General features: G+C 27.3%; 2 protein-coding genes across 6 annotated transcripts in view; both read right to left on the bottom strand.

The window, feature by feature from the left end:
• Positions 1-685: 685 nt before the first annotated feature.
• Positions 686-7,701, bottom strand: LOC129989450 (uncharacterized). The gene is made up of 2 exons (XM_056097994.1): positions 7,499-7,701; positions 686-1,379 (listed from the first exon to the last, which is right to left on the bottom strand). The coding sequence occupies exons 1-2, from the start codon at positions 7,505-7,507 to the stop codon at positions 951-953; spliced, it is 438 nt and encodes a 145-aa protein (XP_055953969.1). The 5' UTR covers positions 7,508-7,701; the 3' UTR covers positions 686-950.
• An 8,522-nt stretch (positions 7,702-16,223) lies between these two features.
• The window catches only part of LOC129988976 (WD repeat-containing protein 47-like), a 102,531-nt gene continuing 90,976 nt past the window's right edge, over positions 16,224-27,778 (bottom strand). For all 5 annotated transcript variants that reach the window (XM_056097273.1, XM_056097274.1, XM_056097275.1 and 2 more), the window contains exons 3-7: positions 23,680-23,849; positions 20,852-21,022; positions 19,546-19,686; positions 17,858-18,076; positions 16,224-16,766 (exon numbers count right to left, since the gene is read on the bottom strand). In XM_056097273.1, the coding sequence (XP_055953248.1) occupies positions 16,621-16,766; positions 17,858-18,076; positions 19,546-19,686; positions 20,852-21,022; positions 23,680-23,849 (847 nt within the window). In that variant the 3' untranslated portion in view covers positions 16,224-16,620. The remainder of the gene's footprint in view (positions 16,767-17,857; positions 18,077-19,545; positions 19,687-20,851; positions 21,023-23,679; positions 23,850-27,778) is intronic.

Below are 27,778 nucleotides of genomic sequence, written 5' to 3'. Positions count from 1 at the left end.
CAAATTATAAAATCTAGAAATCTACATACCTACTATTCAAAATAAAAATTAATTGATAGTAAAAAGTTAATTCAGTTACATAATATATTCAAATAAAATTTTACATATGTAGCCTAATATATGTAATGTACATTATGTTACATCTGAGAGCAGATTATATGAAATTATTTTTTAAAGTATGATGGAAGAAAATATAAAAATTAATCACAATGCAAAAAATATGGGGAAATTCTTTAACAATATTAAGCAGAACTTTTCATAAATCTGGCTAACTAAATGAAAATTCAGTTCAACCTTCATAATCAATTTTTCACAATAATTTCATAGTTAATATTTTAAAAATCATAATGGATCTTAAAAAAATTGTTCTCAAATTACATAAAATTTTTTACATAATTTTTTTTAATAGTAGTCAAAATTAGATTTAAGATATAATAAAAATACAAAAATGTTACATTATAAAACTACTGATAAATATAAAGTTTAGCATTATAAAAGTACTAATTTATGGTGAATGATTTATATTTATAAAACAAAACCAAAATGATATTCATTACCTATTATAAGTATTAAAAAATTTATTTATGAATAAATACCAAAAATTCTTTTAAAATGAAAATTAATTCAGAAAATTTCTGAATAGAATATCAGTAATCAATTGTGAAGTACTTCACAAGATTATCTAAACTGAAATCAAAATGACAAAAAGAAGCTATCAACAGACTAGGCAAATAAAAATACTGAAACTAGGAAATACAAATTTGTTGCAAAATGCAACAAATTTACTGTAACCAAAGAACAAAAAAGGGAAAAAATAAAAGATTTGTATGGAAATTTATAACCAATATATAACCTGAAATTAACAAAAGAAATATAAACTATATAAAATTTGTAGACAATATTTAACAGAAAAACACCAACATACAGAGTTTATGACAGGAAGAACATCATCAATAAAAATGAAACTGTAAGTAGGGAGATACTCTTAAGGTCAATCTACGAACTAAATTCAAGCAAGGCCGCCTTAATTGAAATCTGCAAACAGGACAAGAGTCTGAACACTTCAACCAGTTATTTATGCATTTAACATGAAACTCATGGCCACATTTGACTTTCTTAGTTCGCTTTGCCTTTTCAGTATCCAAACAAATTACACAAGGTGTGGAACACTCAGATTTCTTGCGACGAGGGACACCAGATTTTCTTGGAGTAGATTTCCTTTGTTCATTTTTGCAGAGTCCACGTTTGACAACGCTTGTTGATCCACAAACTTTACAGACTTTAGGCCTTGTTCTGGATTTTGACCTCAAGTTATACTTGTGATGAGCAGGTCTAGGTCTCTTTCTTAATTTCCTTAATGTTACACCCTCTGCTGATGTCTGTACAGAAAGAAACATTAACTTCAATCTTAATAAGCAAGAATATAAGAAAAATCCTTAATATATAACAGTCATTTAATCAGCAATAAGCAAACTATATATAAAGTCTAAACTTAAATATGAAAATAAGGTAATATAAAATATTAAAAAAATGCTCTGTATAGCTGTAATTCTGATTATTACAACCAGAGATTACATTTCCAATTAAATCTTTAAACTTGACCAAGTTAAAAAAAATATAATCAAAAATATATTGAAATATAACCAAATGTGTGAAAAATAACTGTAGCTGTAAACAAAATAAATAAAATTAATTTTTTTGAAGATTTTACACATAAATCTCAAATTAACTTCAAATATACCTTTCAAATATGCATAATGCACATTTATTAATTTCAAACCTTTATGTATGAATAAAAATAATAGATTTTAAAATAATCAAGCACTAGAAGGAATAAAGTCGAAAATTGAGATTATATCTTTTAATGAATTTACACTTTTATCAGAATTTAACAGAGAGATAGGGATATCAACTAGGAATATAGATTTAAGAATTAAAAGAATGAAACATGAAATATACACTAAGAGGATTTCAATTAAAGGCATTTAACCTTGATGCGACGCAAAAAGGTAAAGCATTTTATATTTAACTGGGTATTTATTTTTTTCATTAATCATTATATCTACTTATCAGTTCATATAAAATACTTGCACTGGTATGTAATATGATAATATTATATATGTATATAAAGATATAAACATATAAACTGTTTTAATTTTATAAACATTTAAAAAAATAAAAGAAACAAATAGAAGGGCAGGTGCATCATGCATTTTACATATAATAATTGTCTTAAATATAGATCCTTTTTATTTACTATGAATAATAATAATGTATTTGCTAATTTTGAAGAGCAATCTTAACTTAATTGTTGAAAATGTTGACTTATATAATAAAGGATGCCTCTAAAAAATACAATAATTTATTTCCTGAAATATTACACTCAGAAGTAAACTTCTTATCATAAAATTTCTTTAAATAAAAGTTGGGCAATAGTATAAATATCATTAGGCTTCTGTAGAAATTGATCAAAAGTTTAAATTGCTGATCAGAAAAATATTTATTACATTAATGGATATACAAAATTCCACATTTTGATCTAAAATTTGAAATATATTAAAAGGCAAATTTATCAATTTAAATCATTTTTTCATGCCTCAGACTGTTCAGTCTTTTACCTTAGTGCATTTCCGCAATAATACACATACTGCAATATGTTATTAAAATAAAAAGGCATATCAGATAATAATGCATTTATTATCTCCTATTAAATTTCTTGAAGAAAGGTCAAATAATGTATTAATTGACAAGTTTAACAAATTGTTCAAAATAAATATCTTCAATACCTATAGGAAATTAAATTTTTGTAGCAATACTTGCAAATATGTGCAGCTACATTATAATTGCATACATTATAAATCATCAGCAATTTAAATTGTTCCTTGTCACATAAATATATCATTTTTTAAAGAATATTTAATTTCAAGCAGACAAATGCAAGTAAAGAATTTTATTTCCTTTGCTCTATATTCCAGTACTTCTCTGAGATATCTTAAATGTTTAGTTTCTTAAGTTTCTCTTCCCTTCTAAAGTTGAAATTACAAATATCATAAAATCAACCATTCAAAGTGAACAATAATAGTGTGATAAGCAAATTCTATTCAAATCACGATGATTGAATGATGTACTAATAGACAAATGTTTGCATATAACATTTTTTCTGCATTGCATAAATTTGCATTGTTAAAAATAAATGTTTATATCCAAATTTGAAATCAACTCTTCTACATTTAGAAATAAATATATCTCCATTACATAAAGAAAAACATGACATTTTGTATATGTAATAAATGAAAATAAAAACATTTTATTCACTTTTCTTATTTAATTATATTCTCTCCACTTTTAATTTCTGAATTGGCCTTTTTCTCAGGGTCTAAATATTCACAACTGTTTGAAATAAAGCTATAGTATCATGTAAAAATTATGTAGCTAAAATAAATACTTGTTTCGCTAAATGTAAATAAAACTACTTTTTGAAACTATAGAAGATCTGAATGTGTTCCCATACTTTCTTTTCCTTTTTCTATCTTGCTTTATATGCGTGCCATTCTTAATGACAATAATTTCAACAATTAAAAAAAAAACTGATAAATATAACTTTTTTGGTTATTATTAAGAAGAATAACATTGCAATTTGAAAAGAACCATACCCCATTCATTACCAGAAGTTCTATTTCACACATATTTAATAAAAGAATAATAGTGGTATGCTATACAGCCTTAACGAAAATGCAGGCATGATAAAAAGCTACATTTTGTTCATTTTAAACTTGAAGGATTAAAGATGAATCATAAAAGTAACTTTCAGGTATAAATTAGAGCTAGTGAAAGCTGTAATTATTCAAGAAGAAAAGAAAGCTTTGATAATAAGAATATCAAAGTAAGAAAAAAGAGGATAATAAAAAGAAGGAAACATTTTTACAACTCAGAAATGAAATCAGAACTAAAAAGTTGTTTTGAGTAACAGTTTAGACTACAGTAATCAAATCTTGAGAGACATAGAATATCCATGAAACTCAAAAGTGAAGTATTTAAAACTGAATTTAAGTGTAGGGAAAAAATTAAATTTCAAAAATACAGATGAACTGAGTTTATTCAGATTTACAGATTACAATGTAGAATGAAGTAAAAATTTATCATTCTTTACCCTTATTTTTTTTCGCAAAAACACCCAGTTTTTGTGAACTTAACTAACACCACACATCAATAGTCATAATAGTCTGCAGATAGTATGCATACTTACTGAGATCAGAAATGTCAAAAGTATGAAAATAAATGTTCCAAGAATATAAAAGAAAAAGGAAAAAAAACCTAGATACCATAACTATTTTATCAAAAGCATTTATTTTGCTTAGAATTACAGCACACTGTTAAAATCCACTTGAATAATAATTTAACTTTCGAGACATATGCTATGTCTCTTTCTCATACAACAGCAGAGAGAAAAAAAAAATTGTTAAATTAAACATATTATTTCATGATAGCAAAAATGCCAAATGTAATGAAACTAATTAAAAAAATTACCTAGTTTAAAATAAGTATTCAATCAAATGTTTCTGAAAAATGATTTTATTAAGGATTAAAATAAAGTATTTATTTTTCAATCACATAATATATTAAGGATTCATTTTTTAAAAACAAATTCTTGATAGTAGAGCAGTTACAATAAACCCACTTGAAACAACCCCATATAAGGAAATAAGAGCTAAAGGTTATATAATTGGGCTCCAGATAACTCTTTTTCCCATAAAGATCATACAATACTGCTGGGGGAGAGGTAAATTATTTACACAAGGTACTCGAAATTTCACTTATATATTTTTTAAAATTATGCTATATAATGGATATTAAAGTATATTTTTCTCTCATAAATCTATATCAAGGTAGGGCCAAAGTGTCCCTTTTCCTAACTTTTCAGATGTCAAAATCAAACTGTCCAATTTAGTTAAAAACTCATGCAATAGAAAAGGTAAATTCATTCCTAATACAATAATATATTCTCACACTTCAATATATAGATACTCCTAATATATTATCTCTTACAGAAACGATACATTTCAAAATACTAGATATTTATGAGAAACTATAATTTAAAAAAAAAAAACATTAAACAAATTTAAATTCATTAAAACAAATCAATACAATTCAGTTTGGTATATCATTATAATATAAGGATCAAGATTCTGATCAATATTATCAATGTATTTTCTTATATGTATTGTCTTGTTTTCCAAAAACTGCATTTTTCTATTTCTATTAAATATAATTGATAGCTAATAAATTTTAATATATAGAAATTATATCTCATCTAAACTTTGTGATAAAAGGAAAACATTTTCTGTAATAAATTATAAATTAAATCCTAAAATAATGCAAAAAGTAATAAAAGTAACTTAATCTACACAAACATATAATACAATTATATTATAAAGGATCTTATTTTAATCCTTAAAAATATATATCTCAATGCAACAAAATTTGTTTCCATACACCATTATAATTTTTTTATATTAATAACTTTTCTATACTGTTTATAGATTTGTAGGTATTTGAGGACATTTTTAAAAGTGGATTAAAAAAAAACAAACCTAATTGTACAATTGTAGCTGTTGTATCATCAAGTATAAAATAATAAAATCAGATGGTATTGCATCCATATCCATAAGAAAAAGATTTATCTTATAATTTACAACTGTCAGTATCAAAATTAAGAAAGTAACTTTAAAGGTAAGATTAATCAAATTTTAGATATTTAGTAATCTATTTATTAATCCCCCCCCAAAAAAATTGCATTATTAAGTATCAACGACTTTTCATGAATCATTCTTCAATGAAAAAAATAAATAATACAAAATATAGCATTAACAAAAAAAGTAAATGTTTTATATATTTATAGTGACATAACTTCTATCCAGTTCTCTCCCCCCCCCACACACACACCAGAAAAAATGTTTGTGCATTTATATAATGTATAATTCGGAAAAAAAAAATTTAAAGAAAAAGATACCAATATATATATATATATATATATAAGTCAGCCTGTTTAAGATATAAATATTACAAATGATTAATTAAGCATTAATTTGAATTAATTTGTGACTTGTTCACACAAAATAACATAGTAATTTGTTATAATTTTGGAGATACATTTACGAGTTTTGAGGTTTTAGTTATCTATACTAGTCTTTTAGAATACTCTCAAACAACTAGCAAAACCAAAAGTAATTTGGAGTAACAACAGTTTCATTTAGATTCATTTCATCACATTTAAATGAAAATTTCTGGTCAATGAGATAAGAAATATCTCATAAAACAATACTCTGAAAAGTAAAAATGCATTACAATGAAGCTCTACATTATGTGGATATTATACATTTATGAAATTTTATCTCTTATTGTGACATTATACATTTATGAGGTTTTCGTTATCTGTACTAGTCTTTTAGAATACTCTCAAGCAACTAGTAAAACCAAAAGTATTTTGGAGTAACAGTATCAAATCTAAATGAAAACTTCTGGTCAATGAGATAAGAAATATCTCACAAAACAATACTCTGAAAAGTAAAAATGCATTACAATGAAGCTATAAATCAAATTACAATCAATTGCAATATAACTGAAGTACATAATGCATAATTTACAAAAACACATATAAAAATTACAACATATATACAAAGAAAATGAGTATATATATACATGCATATATAGGTTTCTACACTGTTTAATGATGTTAACAAAATATTAATTAAAGCATACAATAGCCAACATGCTATAAATAAGTAATGTTAAATACTTAATTGCTATAATTAAAAAAAGATAGTACATTTTTCTTTATTTTAAATGATATTTGTCATAGGTTATTAAATTACCTTATGACTGTGCAACATTTTTTCCCCTTAAATAAAAAAAAAAAATTTGAGAAATTTAATTCATACTGCACATCTAAAATTATTTTACAAACAATACTTATATCTTGAAAAAATCTACACTTACTTTCCATGAATTCTTCAATAAAATGATTTATAATTATTCAATATCACTACATTAAAAAAAAAACTTTATTCAAATAAGATCAAATACGTAGTTGTCTGGCAGAAATAATTTAAAGATTTCCCAAAATAATTTAGAAATGGCGAATTCCGATTTTTTAAAATTACAAAAATTTCATTAAATGAATTCTGCTTAAAATTTAATAATGACTGTTCCTATTTCATAAAATTATTTACATTAAAGGAATATAAAAGCTACCTTATGCTACAAAGAATAGCAAACACGGATTTTTAAAATAATCTATTCATATGAATTTACAGGGAAAAACAGATAAACCACATAATAAGAAATAACTCTATGCTCATTCAAACAATAATTTAATTTTTAAATAACGAAAAAATATATAAGTAATGAAATTTACTTAACAAAAGTCAAAATGACAACTAACACTGTACATTCATCGGCACGGTGAAAACATTATGGAACATGCAGTATTTTTACTTACATAAGGCATCCTGATTATACGGATGATCGGAAATTAAAATGATAATTAAAATTTGGTTTTTTAGATGGATTAGCAATGAAATGTTCGCTAAGTTAAAACAATTTTTTCAAAAGGAACATTCTTGAACAGACACTTCTCAGCAGACACATACTTTCGATTCCCAGCTTCTTTTTTCTACTTTTTTTTTTCTATGTACAATCTGTGACCAATAATTATTATTGTTGCCATAATTTAAAATACCGGTGAATATGCATTTAAACTCATCGACATCATATTTTTAAATGAAATATAAGTTTTAAAAATGTTCATGAAATCAATTACATATGTAATGATTGCAATTTTTTTTTTTACTTGTACTCATTTCAAAATCATTGCCGACTTCCATTTGGGATAGGGATATTAAATTTTTTGAGAAAATGGCAACACGCCTCAATGTCAGTCTTCACATGTTCATGCGCATCTTTTTTCCCTCGGCCACGTTCGATTTGTCTTTTTAATTTCATCAATTTCTCGTTGTTTTTATTTACGGTCAGAATATATGCTTTAATATATCTATTTTATTATGGAATATTCTTATATAGTGAATAATTTTCTTAAGTTAGAAGTAAATGTTTTATTAAGATATATTGATTTAAAAAACTTTCAATATCATAACTGCTCGAAATTTCTGTGAGATATCTTTCGGTTCTTCCGGTGTTCAGCTTCAGTAATAAATAAGAAAAAATTATTTATTTGTAAATATATATTAAAAATTTGCGATTCATAGTTTAATTTTTTAAATTACATTAACACAGCTATTTTCATTATTAAAAAAAATTAAAACGAAATTAGAAAAAAAAACTTCGATCTTGTAAGAATCATATTCTTTAAAAATAATTAATAAAAAATTCTAAATATTGTTTTTAAATTCGCATTGAAATACTGCTAAATTGGGCATTTATTTTAATAAATTATGCAATTTTTTCAAAGGTATTTTTCTTCATTTTTTACATTATGCTTACTTTTCCTTTCAAAAATCAAGAAATTCGTTAAAAGTTTTCACTTTTTATCCGCTTAAACTTTTAATTAGCAATTAACCTTAGGTAATTTTTTCCCCTTCAAGTTTTAGGAAAATATTGAACGAATAATCTATACATATGCAAAATTGTTTGTCCATTTATTTGTATTATACATTCCAAATTCTTTGATGGATTCGAAAGAGATATGGAACACTCATTTTTTAGCAGCTGGAAGGATTACCTCCTTATTAAAAAGTTTCTATGTTTCTCTTAAATAAAGGTGAAATTTAGTGTTAAAGGATTTTCCTTTTTCCCATTATAATTTCTGCAGAATTTATTTATTTACGGCGTCATTTTAAAGTTCGAAAAACTAGCTTTTCAGTCATATAAATTTAACAATGTTAATTTATGTTTAATTACATCTGTAACTAGCGTGCTTTTTCCAATGTTTGCCAAGTGATTTTTTTATTCCTTCTGACTTTTCACTTTTGCTAATATTTTTAATAACTTTTAATATATGTCGTGTATACGATTTAATTTAAACTTCTCAACTTAACAATTTCTTGTGAAAAAAACGATAATTTTAGAAAATTCTTTCAGAACTCTTTTTTTTTTTTTTTTTCGTAAATATTAGTTTCATTAAAATTCTTTTCTTACAACTGTATGCATTATTTAATCACACATTTTGTATTTCCATATCAATTTTACGAATTAAAAGAACCTGATGCTCTTGCATTTTGGTAATTAGAGAAATTTTATTTATAATATTTTATTAATAATGATGTTACAACAATATACGAATATACATCTTTAAATACTCTTTTAAAATTGTGCGATTTCTTTTGTAATTTCGGTTAATTTACTCACATATTTTAATATTACCGAAAATGTACATACCTGCTTGTGTTTATGAAATAGAATTTTATTTTGATTGATAAATGTGTTTATAGATTCAAAATCCGAATACTGAATTTTGAATATTTTTTCAGACACATAAAATTTGAATATCGAAATTCGTAAATACATATGATGCGATGTAAATGAAGATCATAAAATCTTCTCCGAGTGGAAATTATTTTCGCAAAAAAATAAATAAATAAATAAAATTGGGCAGTAATATTTTGAAAATATGCGTTGATATTTCTAATTCTTCTCACATCGCATTTTATTCCGTAAAAATTATTTACTAGAGGAATATCTAAATTTTGTAATTGCTGTCATTCTGCTTTAATTGTAGATAATATTAAGACCTCTTTTTAACTCTCTCTAATTAAGCGACTTATTATTACAATTCTTCGCTTATCGAATTTATCCTATTAATTCCCCCTTAACGGCTAAAACTTTAGCGATATGTCAAACCATTAATAACTTCTCAATTCCAGGGGGGGAAAATGTTGCTGCTGATAAGCAATTTCTTTGTTTTCTTTGTTTCACTATAGGATAGTTTTGGCTTGGACTCCAAAACAGTCAAATATATTTTTGAAACGCGAAAGCAAATTCATCAACAAAAACGGTCACGGAAATGGAACAATTTTGTATTTTTGTATGAATTGTCATTAAAGATATTATCACATCTTATTGAAACGTTAATCTTCAAACTGTGCACCAAATTGAACAAAATAAAAAGAATAAATGAACTGTAAAGGAATTCTTACTTTTATCCAGGGATATCTTCCGGGGATAAAAAAAAAAGAAAAAAGAGATGGCTTAATAACAACAAGCCTCATGACCCGGATGATTATTACTGTAGATTCACTGAAAAAATATATGAATAAATTCGGATTTAATGGCAACATCTACTGGCATTCCTATAATCAGGAAATGACGTTGACTGTAATCTCTCTTGCAGTCTTTCAAATATTAAACTAACAGAACAATTCTATGGAACCAGTTTGATCTTTATCACTACCCAATATCTTTTTCAAAATGTATCTCCAAAAAAAAAAAAAAAAAAAAAAAAAAAAATTAGTAAGTGTTATTTGCAAATTTTTCGATTACTGAAGTCTTTTGAATAACGCCCGTTTTTTTAAAAGTCCCAATCGGTGCGCTTTTATGGCTAATAAAATATAAATTACAGATTTTTCGATACTCAAAATAGTAAGAGTGTTTATGAAATAAATAAGGTTAAATTATTAAGTATGATTCAAAAAATTAGATAAAAAAATCAAAACTATTATTAATTAACCAGTGTACAGACTGACAGACAGTCAGCCCGTAGTTGAATTTGGTTCAAAATTTGTCAGGTATCTACACTATAGATGTTAAATTTGTATTCCGAATTTTATCCATCTAGTGCTCTTCGTTTTGTAATTATCGTGTTAAATTATATTCGTACAGACGGACTTTCGTTGAACAGATATTACTCAAAATTTGATAGAAATTTGCAAAATTTCGTAAAGATTGTATACCAGATTTCAGCAGTCTAGCCCAAAGTTCTTTTGAATTATCTTTGTCACAGACAGGTAGACGGACATTTTCCAAAAATATGTTTTTCGAACTTACGGAGGAAAATAATTTGGAGATTCGTAAAAATCTCTAGTTCGAATTTTTTTAATGATTACTATACTTTCTCTATGCTAGAAAATAAAAATGGAGAATCAAACTTCTACTCCAAAATATTGAAGCATGATAATGCTACAAGCTTGACTCGAGTTTATTTTATTTTCAAAATTTACTTTTAATTGTACAGTAATGATAATAGGAACACGGAAAAACGTATTTAATGCTATCGCAACTTCTATAAGAATAAATAAATCAAAACAAGAAAAAGTATTGCGATAGCATATTTAAAAATATTAACATGATAATGTTTATGCATTAAATTGAGATGAGACGTGCATGATGAAATAATCGTCTAAACCACTTTAATTGCAGATGTAGCCCCAGTTAGCAAATTTAGAATACAGTTGGGTAATAGATGTTACTGAAACAAAATATTTCTTCACATTTTAATTTTCTTTTTTATTTAAAATAAATAAAAAAAACTTAATGTTTTCTCTTTATGATTACAGAATCATTATAACTAGGAAATAATTTTTATACCACTTTAAAAAAAATTGCTTTGAAGGATATCAACTTTACTTTTGCAGAATTCTACAATGTTTTTTTTATGTAAGTGCATCCTGTATCTGCTGTTTCATTATGAGTTCTTGACGACCGTTACCGTTCTTAGAAACGAAATGAATCCCTGGATGCAGGCATTTTTACATTCTAGAATGATGGGAGAAGCACCAATTCAGGTTTCAAAGTTACAGTTACAGTCACAAAGATTTATTTTGTGTGCAAGCTAAAGTTGCTATATAATTAAGAGTAAATTTTAAAAATAAAATAAAGATAGATGAATTAGCCTCAAAATATTAGCATGCTATAATGTTTCAAACAGTTGGGAATTTTCTATAAATTTTGTTTTGACATTTAAAGAAATTGTCTTGACGTATACAGAAGAGGACATCAATTGCCAAAGGTTTTGATACCTGTTTTATTATTAATTTTAATTAGTTACTTGAGTTTTCTCCGTCAGTGCAAGGTATTTTTTTTCTAAAATTAAATATCTTTAAACATCTCATTGGAAGGCATTCTTTTTTCTGTGACTACTATTTATTTTAATAAACATCAAAATTTTTATTTGACATAGAGCTTTGATAGGTAATTAGTCTAGTTTGATAGGTAACTAATTTATTTGACATTGAGATTTTGTGTTCACTGTTGTAACTATGGTGTAAATGCCTGAAACAATTAGTCTTAATACAATTTAAATATTTAAGTAGTTAAACCTATTTAAATTAAATAGTTTTAACATAGTGCTAATACATAAATTATTCTATCTTTTTTCCCCTTGTATTAATTTCCCAGTCCAAATAACGTGATACTTCAAATGCAGGGCCTGCAATGGAAGTTAGGAGGAGGGGAGGGCTCTTTCAATCTCTAATTTTTGACATCAGATATTTTTTATTGATTTCAGTTATTTGTACAAGAATAGTTAAGTAGCAAATTCTGATAATCTGACAAGATATTTGATTTTGGAGGCCTTCCAGGAGAGTTTGTGTCAATATTTCTCATATAAAAAAATCCAAAAGTCAAATTTGAAAGATTTAACCAAAATAATCCAAAAATTAAATGCTATTTAATTTTATGATGAGCTATTTTTTTAAAGATATAATAATATATACAATTTTTAAACAACATTATGTAAAACTTTAAAAGATAATTAATGAAAAGTATTTGAATAATGTTTTGACATTTAATCGACATAATTTCAATCAATTCGAGTGCAAAGTCCTCGTAAATTAAATGAAACCATAAAGTATTATATTCAAAAGTATCATAAAAGAATATATCAAAATTTTGGGGCTACTAGACAGTACTTACTTTGCCTATTTGATAATATGGCCCTGAATAAATATCACAGAAACTTTCGTCGCACTAGCCAAAATTTTTTTTAAATAATTCTTATTTCTGACCCTAATTAGTTACAATTTTGTGTGTCTATCACATATACTATAATTTTTGAAATATGTTCCCATGCAATAAAGGAGTTGCATTGGATCTTTAGGATTCATTTGTTTATGTCATGTAAAGAAATGAAAGGATGATGTTTATAAGTACCTACTTGGGGTGCCTTATTTTGCTTATATATTAAAATTAATGGACCTAAAAAATTTAAAAATTTTAGAAGTTACAAAAAAAAAAACGTGTGTTGGGTGCTTAGAGAATAATGTTAAATAGTGAAATAAAGCGGCAATGGTTTAAGAATTACGAAGAAATTATTGAAAAAAATCATGAATACTTAAACGATGGAAATAATTTTAAAAAATAAAGATCATTAATAGTATGTCATTACAAAACCAGTTGAGTGCTGATAGGAAATAATACACAACAAGTAAATTGTGGCTAAATCATTAAATTTTTTTAAAAATAAAAATGTTTCGAAACAATGCAGCATGTTGATATTTTAGGTTTGATTCGTCTGGCCTTAGCTTATTTTAAAATGTACTCTTAAGTAATTAACAGCAATGCTGAGGCCAAAACAATTGTTTTAACATCAACGCAACACTAGTTAAACGCAACTATTAAATAAATAAAAAGTATGCTGAATTTTTTTAAAAAGTTCGTTAAAATTAGAAGAAAAAAAACAATAATAATAAAATTAATATCAAAGTTTTTTTTTTTTTTTTTTTTTTTTTACTTTTAGCTTTAAATCCATGTAAAAATGAATTTACTGAAATAATATATTTTGCTAAAAATTAAGATGGGAAACGTTATTATTTTTTAAAAATTCATTTATGTAGAAAAACTTTTTTTTTTTAAGTACCTACTATCCAAGAAATATTTTCAATCGTAAACCGGTACTCTCTAACGATTTGTTCTGAAAGACCATTTTGAAAGATTTTTTCCCCTCGTGCATTTCTTTCACAATTTATAGATAATATAACAGACTATAAACATTCACAATTTAAGAAATTACCCGAAAATTAAATGAAATATTTTAAATGAAATTCAGTGGGAGGTTATTATGTGCAGACAGCAAAAAATGCATTAAAGTTAAAGAATTTCACAAAAAAAAAAAAAAAAAAAAAAAAAAAACCCTCATTTTTTACTTTTTGCACAAAGACGAAAAATATGAAATAGCGTTGAAATAACATAAAAATTACAAATAAGAAATGGGACAGAAATATTTGGTGTGATACGACCGACCAATATTTTCCTGACTAATAGTGATAGGCAAAAATACTTTAGGAAAACAATTGAAAAAGGTGTGTATTCTGATTGCATAGTATCTATCAAAAAAATTTAATGCAACTTATAAAAATCTATGGTTGTTTAAATTTTTAATGACCGGTCGAACAGTTTCGGTCGGTTAGATTATTATCATTTAATGGCAAGGAAAGTCGGCTCATTCATAAAGAGTTCACGTTTGGGAGAAATTTGCGTGGCCAAAGAAACATAAATATTCAAGAATGTATAAGTGATCAATTACAACTTAAATTGAATCCGCCCATATCCAATATTGACATGATAATGCTTATTGTATGGCAGATTACCAATAAATTGCATCATATGACATACATGATAAAAGATCCGTTCAAACGCTATACAAGTCAGACCATTTGTATATAAACCTACTAAATTTGGATCATAATTATTTCTCAGGTGCGCACAGAAAAAGTATTTCTCAAAATTTTTAATAACATTTTTAATAAAATATTAAACGTTTAAGGTTTTACCTCATTGACTTTGGATCATATTATTATTTAAAAAAATAATTTTTAAGACGCATAAAAATTAAAAAAAAAAGGGATTTTATCAAAATAATTTTTATTTACGGGCATTTTTTTCTCTGACAGAAATTTTTTTAAAGTATACTTTATAATAATATTTTATTGTTTTAGTAGTTCGATTTGTATTTAAGAATGTTGTCATCATGTTATGATGCTCCAGACATTTGAATCTCCTTTAAATGTCGCCATCTCTTCAAAGTAATGGAGTATTTATATTTCAGCAGGATGAAGATACATTCCATGTTGCAAGTGTGTTTGAAAGTAATCAAATTTCACTAGTAGACTGAACAGAAGGAGTTAAGGTGTGCTTTAGCATGATAAAATCAGTTTAGAATTTATTTAAATCGAAAAATCTGTGGAACTCACTAAAGAAAATTCGCAAATAGAAAAAACGCACAATTTAAAAAAATCGAAAAAGTCACATCTTAACAATCTAATTGGGAAAAAGTGCTTCCGCAAAATTGAAAATCCATTAAACCATGAAATGTACCATGAAAAATCTTTAATACTGGTTTCTTGAAACATTAGTCTCATTGTTAAAAAGAGAGTTTTACATATATTTTTAATGGATGTCAGGTCAATGATACCTGAGCTGGCGACAATTGGTGATGAATTTAACGACAAAATTAAAGATTTTGAAAAGTGTGAGAAATGGTGCTATCTTTATTAGAAACCGAGATCTAGATCTAGAAAAATTCCATGTGATACCGGAAGACTATAAAAGAAGATGCGCTTACACGAGGCGTAATTCTCTTTTTAGAATGTTGATTGCAGAACAAGCACTCCAGTTGCTTCATGTTGACTGCTGTCTACAGGGGGGCTCATTCACGCACTTCACTGAGAGAACAACCATGCCCGAACTAGGAATCGAACTTGGAACGTTTAGATCATTGGGAAGTACGCTACCCCTAGGTCAGGACGCCGAGGCAATATATAATCCAGAATCTAAAAGAAATGTGTGGATCTATAGGCAGATGCCCTAAACATTAACTAACATGAAGAAAAATTTTGTCTGTGTCTATTTTTTTTACAAGTTTTATTTTTCGTTTTTATAACTTTTGCTTTAAATCTTCATAAAAGTTGTTGCACTGAGTTTATTAAAAATATCTTGTAAATATAAACAAATTAATACTATTTTCCCAAAAATAATCAATTCTCTGATCCACCAAATATGAAAGCTTGATTCAGCAAAACAGAAAATTTTATTTAGAATTTTTAACAATTTTGGGCGATAGTATAAATAGGCATAATTTATGCAATATTGATGATGTTTAAGAAAATCAAGGGACATACTTGTGTCATAAATATTCCAATTGTTTATTATCGTTCCTGAATAGTTTACTGAAAATCTGAAACTGTTCACTTGACCAAGCATTTTGAAGGAAACTGATTACACATTTCATTTGATTTGAATGATTTTAGCGCACAAAAACAAAAACTCGTCAGTAGTCCAGTTAAATTAGGATGATTTTATTTAGAAAACAAAAATTTCAGTACATTAAAGAAACAAACGATTGTGAGAATTAATAATACATATCACAAGTTTTCTGTATTCAGTAGGAAGCAATAACATTTATATACAGTAGTTCACTCTATATTCTTGCAAAATATTCCATACAAAATTCTGGTTAATTTGCTGGATAGAAAAGTGATGTGACACACTTCTCGTAGATTAATGTACAGTTTGTCAGGAATTACACAATATATTTTCATACTATCAAAAATACAGAACATATACTTTAACAAAAATGTAGCTGTCAGAAATTCATGATATTCTACTGATGAGGGGTAAGTGAAAGTATGAGTTAATGCTTGTTTGTTTGTGTCAGTGGAAGTTTCAGTGTTTTTATGTTTGAGGCAAGGCCCACAGAGTAGCTGTTTTGTCTGCACTGGTGGAAATGAATGTGAATTCCTTCGGATGCCATCTGCCTTGAATAACTTTATCGGCATGTTCTGCGACTCGGACTGTTGCCAGCTGTTGAGTAAGATCACCTGTAACAAAAGAAAAAAAATCTTATATATTTTGTCTCATAATTTTGCAGTTGTATAGGTAATTTTTAGTATGAAACAAAAAGAAATTCTATTGAACCAATTTTTTTTAAATAAAAGTAATTTTTCAATACAGTTTATATTTAACAAGTAGTAAGTATTTATAGTATATGAATGCTTCATATTGGAAAGATTATTTTCAATAAGGAAGCACTTTTTAAATTGACAAAGCTGTGGAATTTCGAAAAAAAAAGTACACATTTATCAAATTATCCATACAAGCATTGTCCATCTCCTCAAACAGAATAAACGATATTGTTTTAAATAAAGACTTTGTTCATTTGCGTATAAAGTATATGGCATTTATTTTTATTTACCAGTTATATGAAAAACAAGCGGGAGCACACTTCCTTGAAATCCTTTAATAAAAGTGTTATCTACCACTATTGACATAAAATTGTGAACCTTGGGCAATCGATACTTTGCAACAATAGTTACGAACAGTAGTTACGACGAACAGTAGTTACGACGAACAATAGTTACAAAATGTTGATTTTTGGAGTAAATTTAGCATTTTTAGAAACTATCGAATGATCCCTGGTATTTTGTAGACAATTAATCCCTGGTATTTAGCATTAGGTAATCGAAAATCAAATTTGTGTTTTAGATGTATTATTTCTAACTGACTGAAGTTAAACTTTGATACATATCTATATTAGTAGTCTTAAAATCATATATCAAACTTGATATATTTGTCTTTACATTTTAGAGTTACTGCGTTTAAATGTTTTTAAAAGAATAGTGTGTCCTTCAAAATTTGGCTCCAAATTTCACAGGTGTCTGTCTAAACTTCAGATGTGTATCAAATTTTATCCAAGTAGCAGCCTTCGTTTTGTAGTTATAATGTTAACTTATATTCGGACAGACGGACAAACAGACTTTGATGGTATGGATTTTTTTCAAACTGTGATAAAAAATTTGGTGTAAAGACCATATATTAAATTTCATAAGTCTACTCAAAGCGTTTTTAAGTTGTCACAGACAACTCGGTTACTACAGGAAATATTTATTACATAAAAAAAAATTGCACTTACCTTGCAAGTCAGTCAACATGAGTTTGCAGTCGTAGGATCCTGTGAGTAAATAGAAGGCTTTGGGCGAGAGTCGGCAAGTCCTGATGTCCGCAGTGTGGGGTTTGAAGGTCTGCAGAATGCGATTTCCTTTCATGTCGTACAGCATGCAGGTGGCATCTTCATGGCCGGCGACCAAGAGTCTTCCAGAAGGGTCTACCGAAATTGCAGCTGCTGCACTCCCTAAAAGATGAAACCATGAAGATAGTGAAAGACTAATTTTTGTTCGTGGCACAAAAGTCATGCAAGGATTATTTAGGTAAGATTTATTTGAAGCTTAATTCTGTGAAAAATTTATAACAAAAGGCCTCTCTCTATTTTTTCTACTCTTTCTGCATGAGATTTAATTTAGTTTAGTTATATTAATGTTCCGTTTGAAAGCAAAACTAGGACTATTTTAGGATGAACATTGTAATGTTGAATCCAGATTGATGGTGAGAATGATATCCTACTCGGCGCACCCCTCTTTCCAAGTTTCGCACCACGTCAACAGAAAGACATTTGGCTCCGACGGATATAGCGTGCAGCAGGCCCGCTTACACGGATGCTTTTTATTGGTACCGTGTTTCGAACCTGGGAACCTTTTGCCCCAAAGCTACCATTACTCCCTTACTACCAGGCTATGGTGACACCTAAGTTGACTCGAATATGAAACGAGTTTATATGAATTAAACTTATATTTTTATAAAAAGAAATGGCGGTATATATAAAAATTTAATAATATAATTGCTACAAACCTAATTTTGAATAATGCTTCTCGTTCCCTTATAAGCGCAAACAAAAAATTATGAAAAATCATGAAAGAGTCGACACAATGTAATTTCAATCAATATATAAATTTAGATTCCTCAGAATTATATTCAAAACTGGATTGTTATTTTAAGTTTTTTTTTTTTTGTAAGGAATTTGCAGAAGTACCGAACAACCATCCGAAAATTAATTTAAAATTAAATTAAATTCAAACCATTAAAAGGACACAATAGTTGGAAACAAAAATTACGAGAAATACAAAAAATATCTAATGTTGTAACGATTTTTTTAAAAACTAGATAATACTTGATAAGGTTCAAATTACATGTGAAGCGACACACTTTGTAAAAATTTCGCTCAAAACTCCATACAGGACAGACTTTTGCACTTGTAGACTATTATTATCCACTATCTATTAAAATTTATTGAAATATTTCAAAATACCTTTTATATTAAATAAATGATTTAAAAATTACTCGTTCAAACGCTGGTGATTATATAATTAGTTAACTTGTCAATATACGTAAAATCATCGAATTTAAATGTTATTTACAGAACTGAAACTGATTTTGATCATTAAAAATAATTCTGTATTTTTGTTAGTAATTAATTTAATCATAGATCGTATATGGTTTTAAAATGTATCATTCTGCAATTTATTTTATTTTTTTCTTCCATTCTTTCATTTTACGTTTTTAACACCAAATCTACTCATTTACGTAATTGTAGTCTGAACAATTTAGAGATGGAACTAAGAGTTCATACTGAAATGTTAGTCATATTAAAAACAAACCATTTTAAAGAAGACAAATCAAACAAAAACCCTTCTGTAAAACGTCATAGCTTAAATATTGCCAGAAATGTCATATGTGATTTTATGTAGAAAAGATTAAGAGACTCACCAGGCCCAGTGCCTCCGACAGGTCTTGAAGAAATCTGATGAACACATCCCTGTGTTCTCATGTCCCAGAATCGAATGGTTTTATCCTGAGAACTACTCACGAACATTACGCCGCCCCAAGTATACAGGGACAAGATCTGGCCTAAGGAAACAATGACATTAATTGAGTTTGTATTGATATTCACGTTTCTGTATGTCAATACACTATATAATTGATTGTAATTAATTGATATATACAGAATGTATTGATTTTAAGATAAATATAACATCAGTTATGCATTCTAAGAAAGCTTCAATTGACCTAAAAATGTTTCTTTATTTTCATTTCCTTTAAATAATTATTATAAAACAAGGATTAATTAGCAATTTCATATTCAAAAGCAATTAAGGATACATTTTATACAGCCATAAAATTTAAACTAAAAAATATTTTTGAAAGAGTTATTTTATTATTGAAAGATGGCCAACTCTTTAAATCATTTCTAACAGAAGGTAATTGGATGCAGCTTTCCATTATTATTTGACCGCATAGATTATAAAACTAAATAAATAAATAATTCACTGAACAGAATAAATTCTGTTTTATTTCATTTTTAAACTTTGACATGTTGTTTTTATTATTTATTCCATATTAAGTTTAGTTACTTCGATATTAACCCGTCCAAGATCCATGGGAAGTATGATTTCTACCAAATTCATTAATCTTTGTATGAAGTTATGTAGGATGGCATAACTTTGGTCAATTTTTTCAATCAGAGAGAAACTTAGATGCTTTAATTCCTTATCTGACATAAAATAATATGTCTTGATTTGTTAATTCATTATTGATTAATGAAATTAATAAATTAATCAAAATAAATTTATCTAATAAGCTAATTGAATTACGTTTTTTAAAATAGTCTCAATCCTAAAAATATTTTAATAAATTATGACTAGAGAAAATGGCCTTTTAAAGGGTAAATTACATCAATGTCCCGTTTTGAGCACACATGAAGTCTATTTTAGGAAAGACTATTTTCAACCTTATCAGAAGATGATAAGGATACCCCTTTTTCAAATTTCATATCACACCAGCTTAGGAATGTTTTTTAAAAATACTTCCATTTCATCGATTCCAAATCAATTAGTACTTTTCTTTTGTGGTCCTTGGGTCTTTCAACAGGTGAATCTGGGTTAAGTGTTAGTATCACTAACACTAATAATTGAAGAAATAAGAGAATTTTTCCTTCTTTTTTAGCATCCAGAAATCTTTGCTGCATTATTCTTTTTTTGAACACATGCTACCTGAAAGAAATACCATTTGTTACCTGTGTGTCCGGTTAATGACTGAAATGGCATGGCTGTCTCGCAGTCAGTGATGTAAATCTTGTTGTCACCTGATCCACCACTGATGAGTAGATTGGATCTATTGCTCAGATCCTCCATGAAGCACATGTCTCTTACGGTACCGCCGTGCATTGTTAGGGGATGGGCGATGTCTGAAAAGCAAATAAGAAATAGGTCGTTTCAAAAAGTGTGGGATTTAAATGAGCTGACAGCGTGACGCTATCAATCTGATGTAAAATATTCATATATTAAATAACATTTGATTGTAATAATAATTGACGTTTAGATTACTGGAGGATGAAATTTCAAAGCATGTCTCAGAAACGAGAGGTGTGCTTGACTGAGAGAAGTAGAAAAGTGAAGCCATTTATCTATATTAAATGATCGCGAAAATAAGTCTACCTATGGTTTTATCATCTTTTACTTTCCAGCTTTAGCAAAAATACAGTTACTACACATGGTGGTGCAACAGAAGATGACAGAGGCAGATATAGACAGTATGAGATTACAAAAATAAAAATGTGTGAAGATCCTTCCTCTGCCCAAGCCAATAGATTTTATACCCATCAAAACAATTGCGAAAACTCGCCAACAGTACAAGAGATGTAGTTATCTGAAGACGAGGAATGACAGAAAAGTTTTAGAAACAGAGCGAATTTTAATGGCATATGGGAGAACAGCATTCTTCTAAAGGAAAATTAAAACTAACTTATTACTAATTTGTCTGTGAATAAGTTTGATTTTCAAATATTTTGTGAAATGCTGATTGTACATGCAAAATGACAGTAATTCATGATTCAAAAATTAAATTTGGTTGAAATCCACTTGTCGATAATCCTCACATCGCCAACAGGCATCAAATTGCTAGTGTCTAAAGGAAATGGCATGGACGACTTGGCATCCGTTGGCACTATGAAGATGTACAAATTAATAGATTTCAATCTAAGTTTAATTTTAAATGTACAATTTCTTGCATTGTGAAGAAGATGAGCATAGCTAAAGAGTTCAGATAATTATTGACAGTACCTTTGGGAACAGTTAAAAGATTTTTCTAGGCAAACTTTGTTTTGTGAGCAATTGACAAAAGTAATTGCTTATGAGCAATTGACATTTGATCAGTAATTCATAATCCAAACATTTACATCCTGTAAACATGAGAATATCAGACAGCATGAAAAGATCTTACATATCTAAGTCACATAAAAAAACTTCGACATGTAATTTTTCAATGGGATGATTTTCTGATTCAATGCTGAAACTTTATAAGCAATGCATTATACTCAAAACATAATCAGAAAATCACAATTCTTCCTTTTTCTGCTTATTGTGAATAATTTTATTTCTTTTCCTACCTTTAAATTGTTTCTGGAAAAGAAGAATTATGGACAACTTAGACATTTACAACAAAAGCTCAAATATCCCGACTACCTGAAATCCAACTGTAACAGAATGCTTGAATTCAAAAACCAATTAATTTAAATTTAAAGAAAAAATGTTGGAAGAAAAATCAAGAAAGAAGGTATTTCGGCCTAAAAGTTTTAATGTAATTTCCAATTACTAATTATACTTCATTTAAAAAATAGTTTTAAGCAGAGCTTCCAAATGTCCCTATAAAATAGCATTTTAAATAAGATGTTAAAAATGAAAATTAGAGAAATAAAGAGCCGAAAATTCCTTCAATATATTAAAGATATAGATTATACTTTTTAAAATAATTTTCTGTAATTGAAAATATGATTCAGGAAACAAATATGTCTGAGAAAAATATAATTGTTATATAGTGTCTTCTGTGCGAAGGCTGCGGAAGAATCAAAATATCTCACAATCCCAACTTCAATTACGGCATATAGTGACTGAAACAGTTTTTTTTAATGCGTGGGCATAAAATTAAGCGTGCGTGGTTGCACAACATTTCTACCACTATTTTTATTAAAGGTCAACTCGCCAACTCATAATGTATCTTGTTTCTCATCATTACTTCCATTTATTATTGTTGTATAAATGTCAACTGCAAATAAAGTTCAGTTAGCTCAGACTTTCTTGTCGTGCCTGTGTGGTGGTGGTGAACCAACGATCTGCGCATGAGTAATAATTAATTATGAGTCCGTAAATTTCCTATTTTATTTATGTCGGATTGAGCAAAGATTAATGAATTTGAGGTCCTCTGAGTCATAATATTTTCATTTCATTTGGAGGTTATTGTTAATACTTTTTTAGTATTATTTTTATTTTGTATTTGACATTCAATTTTTTTTGTTAGTGGATTACTATTGATGTCAAACCGATTTTAGTAATAATTTTTTGATTTGCGTGTTCGTGAACATAATGAATTGAGAAGATCCCGCTATAAAGAAAAAAAAAGTTTTAATGTTATAAATTTACATTTAAAGTGTACTACACATAATATTTTTTCTTATTTCTTAAGTAGTCTGTTAACATGCATGAGATTTTCTACAATACATTTCTTTAGTTAATTTGTGACAATTATATATGAAATATTGTTAAAAGAATAATAGCTCATCTTAATGGGCATATCTGTTAGTATATAATATTTATTTAAAATGAAATTTAATGAATTTGTGCTTAATTAAATATCCTTACCATACTTCAATAAATGCTTTGGGGTTATATATTGATTTATTGAGATTTTGGAAGTCAGGATTATGACCCAAATCCATTATTAAAATTGGATAGGAATCAAATGTGATTTTGTATAAGAATGAAGTAAACAGCAATAAACATCATTCGCAAATTAATGATCACTATCATTTTATAAGAAATTTAAGACAAAAGCAACAAAAAAAATCACCTTCGAGCTGACACGTGTTGGAATTAAACCTCATGAGCTTGACTGTTTTGTCATTGGAACCCGTAGCCAGCAGGTCTCCTGTAGCATTCCATGCCATGCAGTAAATAGAGCCTTTGTGGTGCTTTTGCTTCTTGTACAAAACCGTGGGTTCGCGAGGCTCTTGGTCTGGTCTAAAAGGAATATAATGAGAAAAACAAAAAATAAATCTCGATACAATTTGAGCATGAGACATGTATTCAAAATCAATGATACCAAACTAAAATAAAGAACTAAACCAAAAAAAAGTCGCTTTAAATTCCGTGCTTCTAGTCGGAAATATTATGGCGTGATAATATTTTAGACTTGACCATTACGCATTGCTCGTTATGTTTTTTCATCAAGCATTAAACTGTATAAATACCAACTAAAAACATTATAATATGAATAAAAATAAAAATAAAAATTTGGCTTTGAAGCTAATGACCAAAGACCATTGATTTTATCACAAGACCATCAAGATTAAAGTTTTAAAGTTTAACCAGTTTATTTTAACATAATCTTAACTGAAGTAAAAATAATACTGCCTCGAAAAGATTTAATAAGATAATGATATTGGCTTGAATAATAATTCAAATTTAAAAAGAGTTATTACGAATTATATTTTCAAAATTTAAAAAATTACTACAGAATAAAATTTACGAAATAAATATTACTATCATTGAAAGGCTAAATTTTTTCTTAGTTTAAAAATAATAATATATATATTCGAAGTATATTGCCGGAATATACTCCAAAATCATTAAAGATATGCTTTTGATTAATTTTTGATTAAAAATTCTAATACGAATTTTTAAAAATACTTCCTCAGTAACCAACTATTAGCCAAGAAGTAACTTCATATCAAATGTGGTAATTTAATCTTTAGCAATTTGGTTTGTTGAGCGTTTTGAACGATTTTGTAACCTATGCATGTCATATCACGAATATTAATTATAGTTTGCAGATAATTTACCAGCTTATAATCATTATTGTATTATAAAGGATGACACCAATGAATTGATATTTTAAATAAGACTGTTTGAATTCCAGTCATCTGTTCTGCCCATTAAAAAACTTAAGTTCAATTCCTTGGCCCTAAGTTAAAACCATTCCCAATGTTTGAGAAACATGCATTTATTTTATACGGAGTGCATGGCAAGTGCTTTTCGTAAACTATTTGTGAAATACCTTAATTTCATGTACGGTGTTAATATTTGTATATTTATGAATAAATGAAGATTCAGCATAAGGGTGAAAAATAAAATGTTCATTTTGATTTGAACTATAATTTTGTAAACAGATTAAATATCGTCTGCGAAATGTATTGATACACAATGTTATAAATAGATTAAATATCATCTACCAAACTACTACAGCTGTTAATACTATTTGATAGCAAAAACTTTTTTTTGTATACACTGTGTTGGTGTCATTTTTGATTCAATTAAATATATGATAGATTCCGGCGACAGATGGAAGATAATATAACTTAATTTGATATGGCAGCTGTTGTAACTTAAGCCGAGAATCTCTCCGTGCATGAATGTAGAGACATTTTTTTTTTCAATTAGCAGACTCTAGATAACAAATAAGAAAAATGCAAATTAAAGGGAAAAAAATGCTTGATATTTGGCATCGTATCGTTTATGAATCATGTTTGCTTTAAAAGCATGGTTCGTTCTAAAGCATGATTTATCAATTTTCTGCAACCGTCTTGTTTTCTTGAATAAATACGTAAATCTTTAGTTTTAAATGGTATTAATTAACTAGGCTTTCTGTTTAAATTATTGCTATTTTTTTGTGAATTTAGTTTATCTGCTTAAAAATTAAATTTCTAGATACTTAAAAATATTAATATGCATAAAATTAACTATAAGCTATCCTAAGAAATAAAGGGATAAGAAGTAGATTAAAAAATAAAGAAAGAAACAGGCAGAAGAATTCTTTCCTGGACCACAACGGCAAGTTTCCGATTAGGTAGTTGCCGAAGGCTGCTTACTCTAAGCAGAGACTCATAAACAGGGACGATTAAAAAATTCTAACCTTGTTGCCGAAAAAATAAATTTGCAGAAAACAGAAATTACACGAATTATAAAATATAAATTAATATTTTCTGAAGTATAAATGGTCAGGTAGTTTAACTTTTTATTTCAATAAAAAGTTCAGCTAAAATAAATGATAAGTATGTTGGTTAAAAGTATTTGAAATGTGAATTGAAGTTGTTTATTCTTATTTTATAAAAAGGCATAATGTATTTTGACCTGGGGAGAAAATTTCAAAATCCGCCACTTCTCGATTTCCTTAAAAAATTAGCATATTATGGCATGCTTTGTGCTTCGAAAATAATTCGAGAATGTATTTTGGACTTTCTTTCTTTCAATTCTAACTTGAACCAATATTTACTACATATCTACAGTTTTATTGACAAGCGGAGATACTGACTTTTATTTATTTAATTCGTCGCGTCTTTGAACTACTGCATTAACTCTCTCTATCTATATCAATCTATAGAAATGGACGGATGATTAACGCCTAAACAGATTTGGTTCAAAATTTTATAAATTCAAACTTCAGATGATTAAGCATTGTTTAACTGCATCCTTCTAGTTATTTGTGTTTCCCAGTTTTCGTATTTTTGCATAAACATCGGCGGATATGTATGCAGATTCAAACAAACTGACAGAAATATAAAAAAGTTGATGTTAAGACTACATATCATATTTCATTGTCAACGCACATTGTGTCACGTTCTCAAATAGACCAATCGACATGATTGTAAAAAAATGTTTTTCGAATTCATGGAGGTTTAAAACTTAAATAATTGTCTGCATCTCGAAATGGGATTTTTTTTTTTTTTTTTGACAAGTGCAATACCTTATCTTTGTTTAATTCATGTATTGGAATGTATAAAAGTGTATCTAAAAACCAATGACACGATAATGAACTTGTTTTTCAGTAAATGTTACGTCATACATTTCAAGACAGATTTATAAAAAATGATATGTATGTATAATTTTGGTAATGAATTATAAGTCAAATCTTATTCATCTACTTTATTGTGGTTTTGATTTATTGTAATCACGCATTCGAGCTGAAGGTAAGGCAGACTTCTCTTTAGAGAATTTTATTCAAAAATTGATGCGCCTATAATTTTCGCATGACTCACCAAATTTCTTCTGACTTCCATTTTTTAATTATTATATTCTCAAACAAATATGCATAATTTCAAAAATGTTATTTTTACAGATTTATGGAGTTTTAAACAAAATAATATTTTTTCCTCTAAATGACAGGCAACAAACTCTCAATAAAATTAACGGAAAATATTTTTCAGTTACGAAAGTCAGTAAATGGCTGTTATGGAAAGTAGGAAAATAGCTCTTAACAACGGATTATTTTTGGAATAAAATGACGCAATCATAACACATCATTTCATTTTTTCTAATCTAGGATAATTTCTCGAGATTAGGGTTACAACTCTATGAAAAAACTGTGCTGATTACAATAAGTATATTTCAATGATTATGAAACAATTTTGAATTAATTCAAAATTCAAAAATTGAAAACAATTCATTAATTATCAAAATAATACTTTTTTACGAGAACTTTTTAATACTCTAATTTATAAGAACTTTATATTACACTAACAGATTTTTGGTAAAATCAAAGCACTAAATTGATACAGTTTTGGAATATCGAAACCATTCTAGAATGAACTTTTTGAAATAAAGCTAGTTTTGCAAAATATTAAACTTAAACTTCCGGTGTTTAGCGAGAATTCTGACTACTTATTATGCAATAGTTGATGGAAAATGGCAACCCAAATCATGTATTTTGCAACGTACTGCGTTTAATTTGATTTCGCAAAGCGATATATGTATATATATGTGTGTGTATGTGTGTGTGTGTGTGTGTGTGTGTGTGTGTGTGTGTGTGTGTGTGTGTGTACATCGAAAAGTATTTTTCAAAATTATTCAAATTAAAATAATAATAATAATTTATTTTTTAACAAATTATTTTAAAAAATAACAAAAATATCAATTTTATTTTTTAAATTTTAAGAGGCATAAACACAGATTTT

Source organism: Argiope bruennichi, chromosome 10 (genome assembly GCF_947563725.1).
Source record: "Argiope bruennichi chromosome 10, qqArgBrue1.1, whole genome shotgun sequence".
Classification (NCBI taxonomy): domain Eukaryota; kingdom Metazoa; phylum Arthropoda; class Arachnida; order Araneae; family Araneidae; genus Argiope; species Argiope bruennichi.
This window is presented reverse-complemented; position numbering and strand designations above follow the sequence as displayed.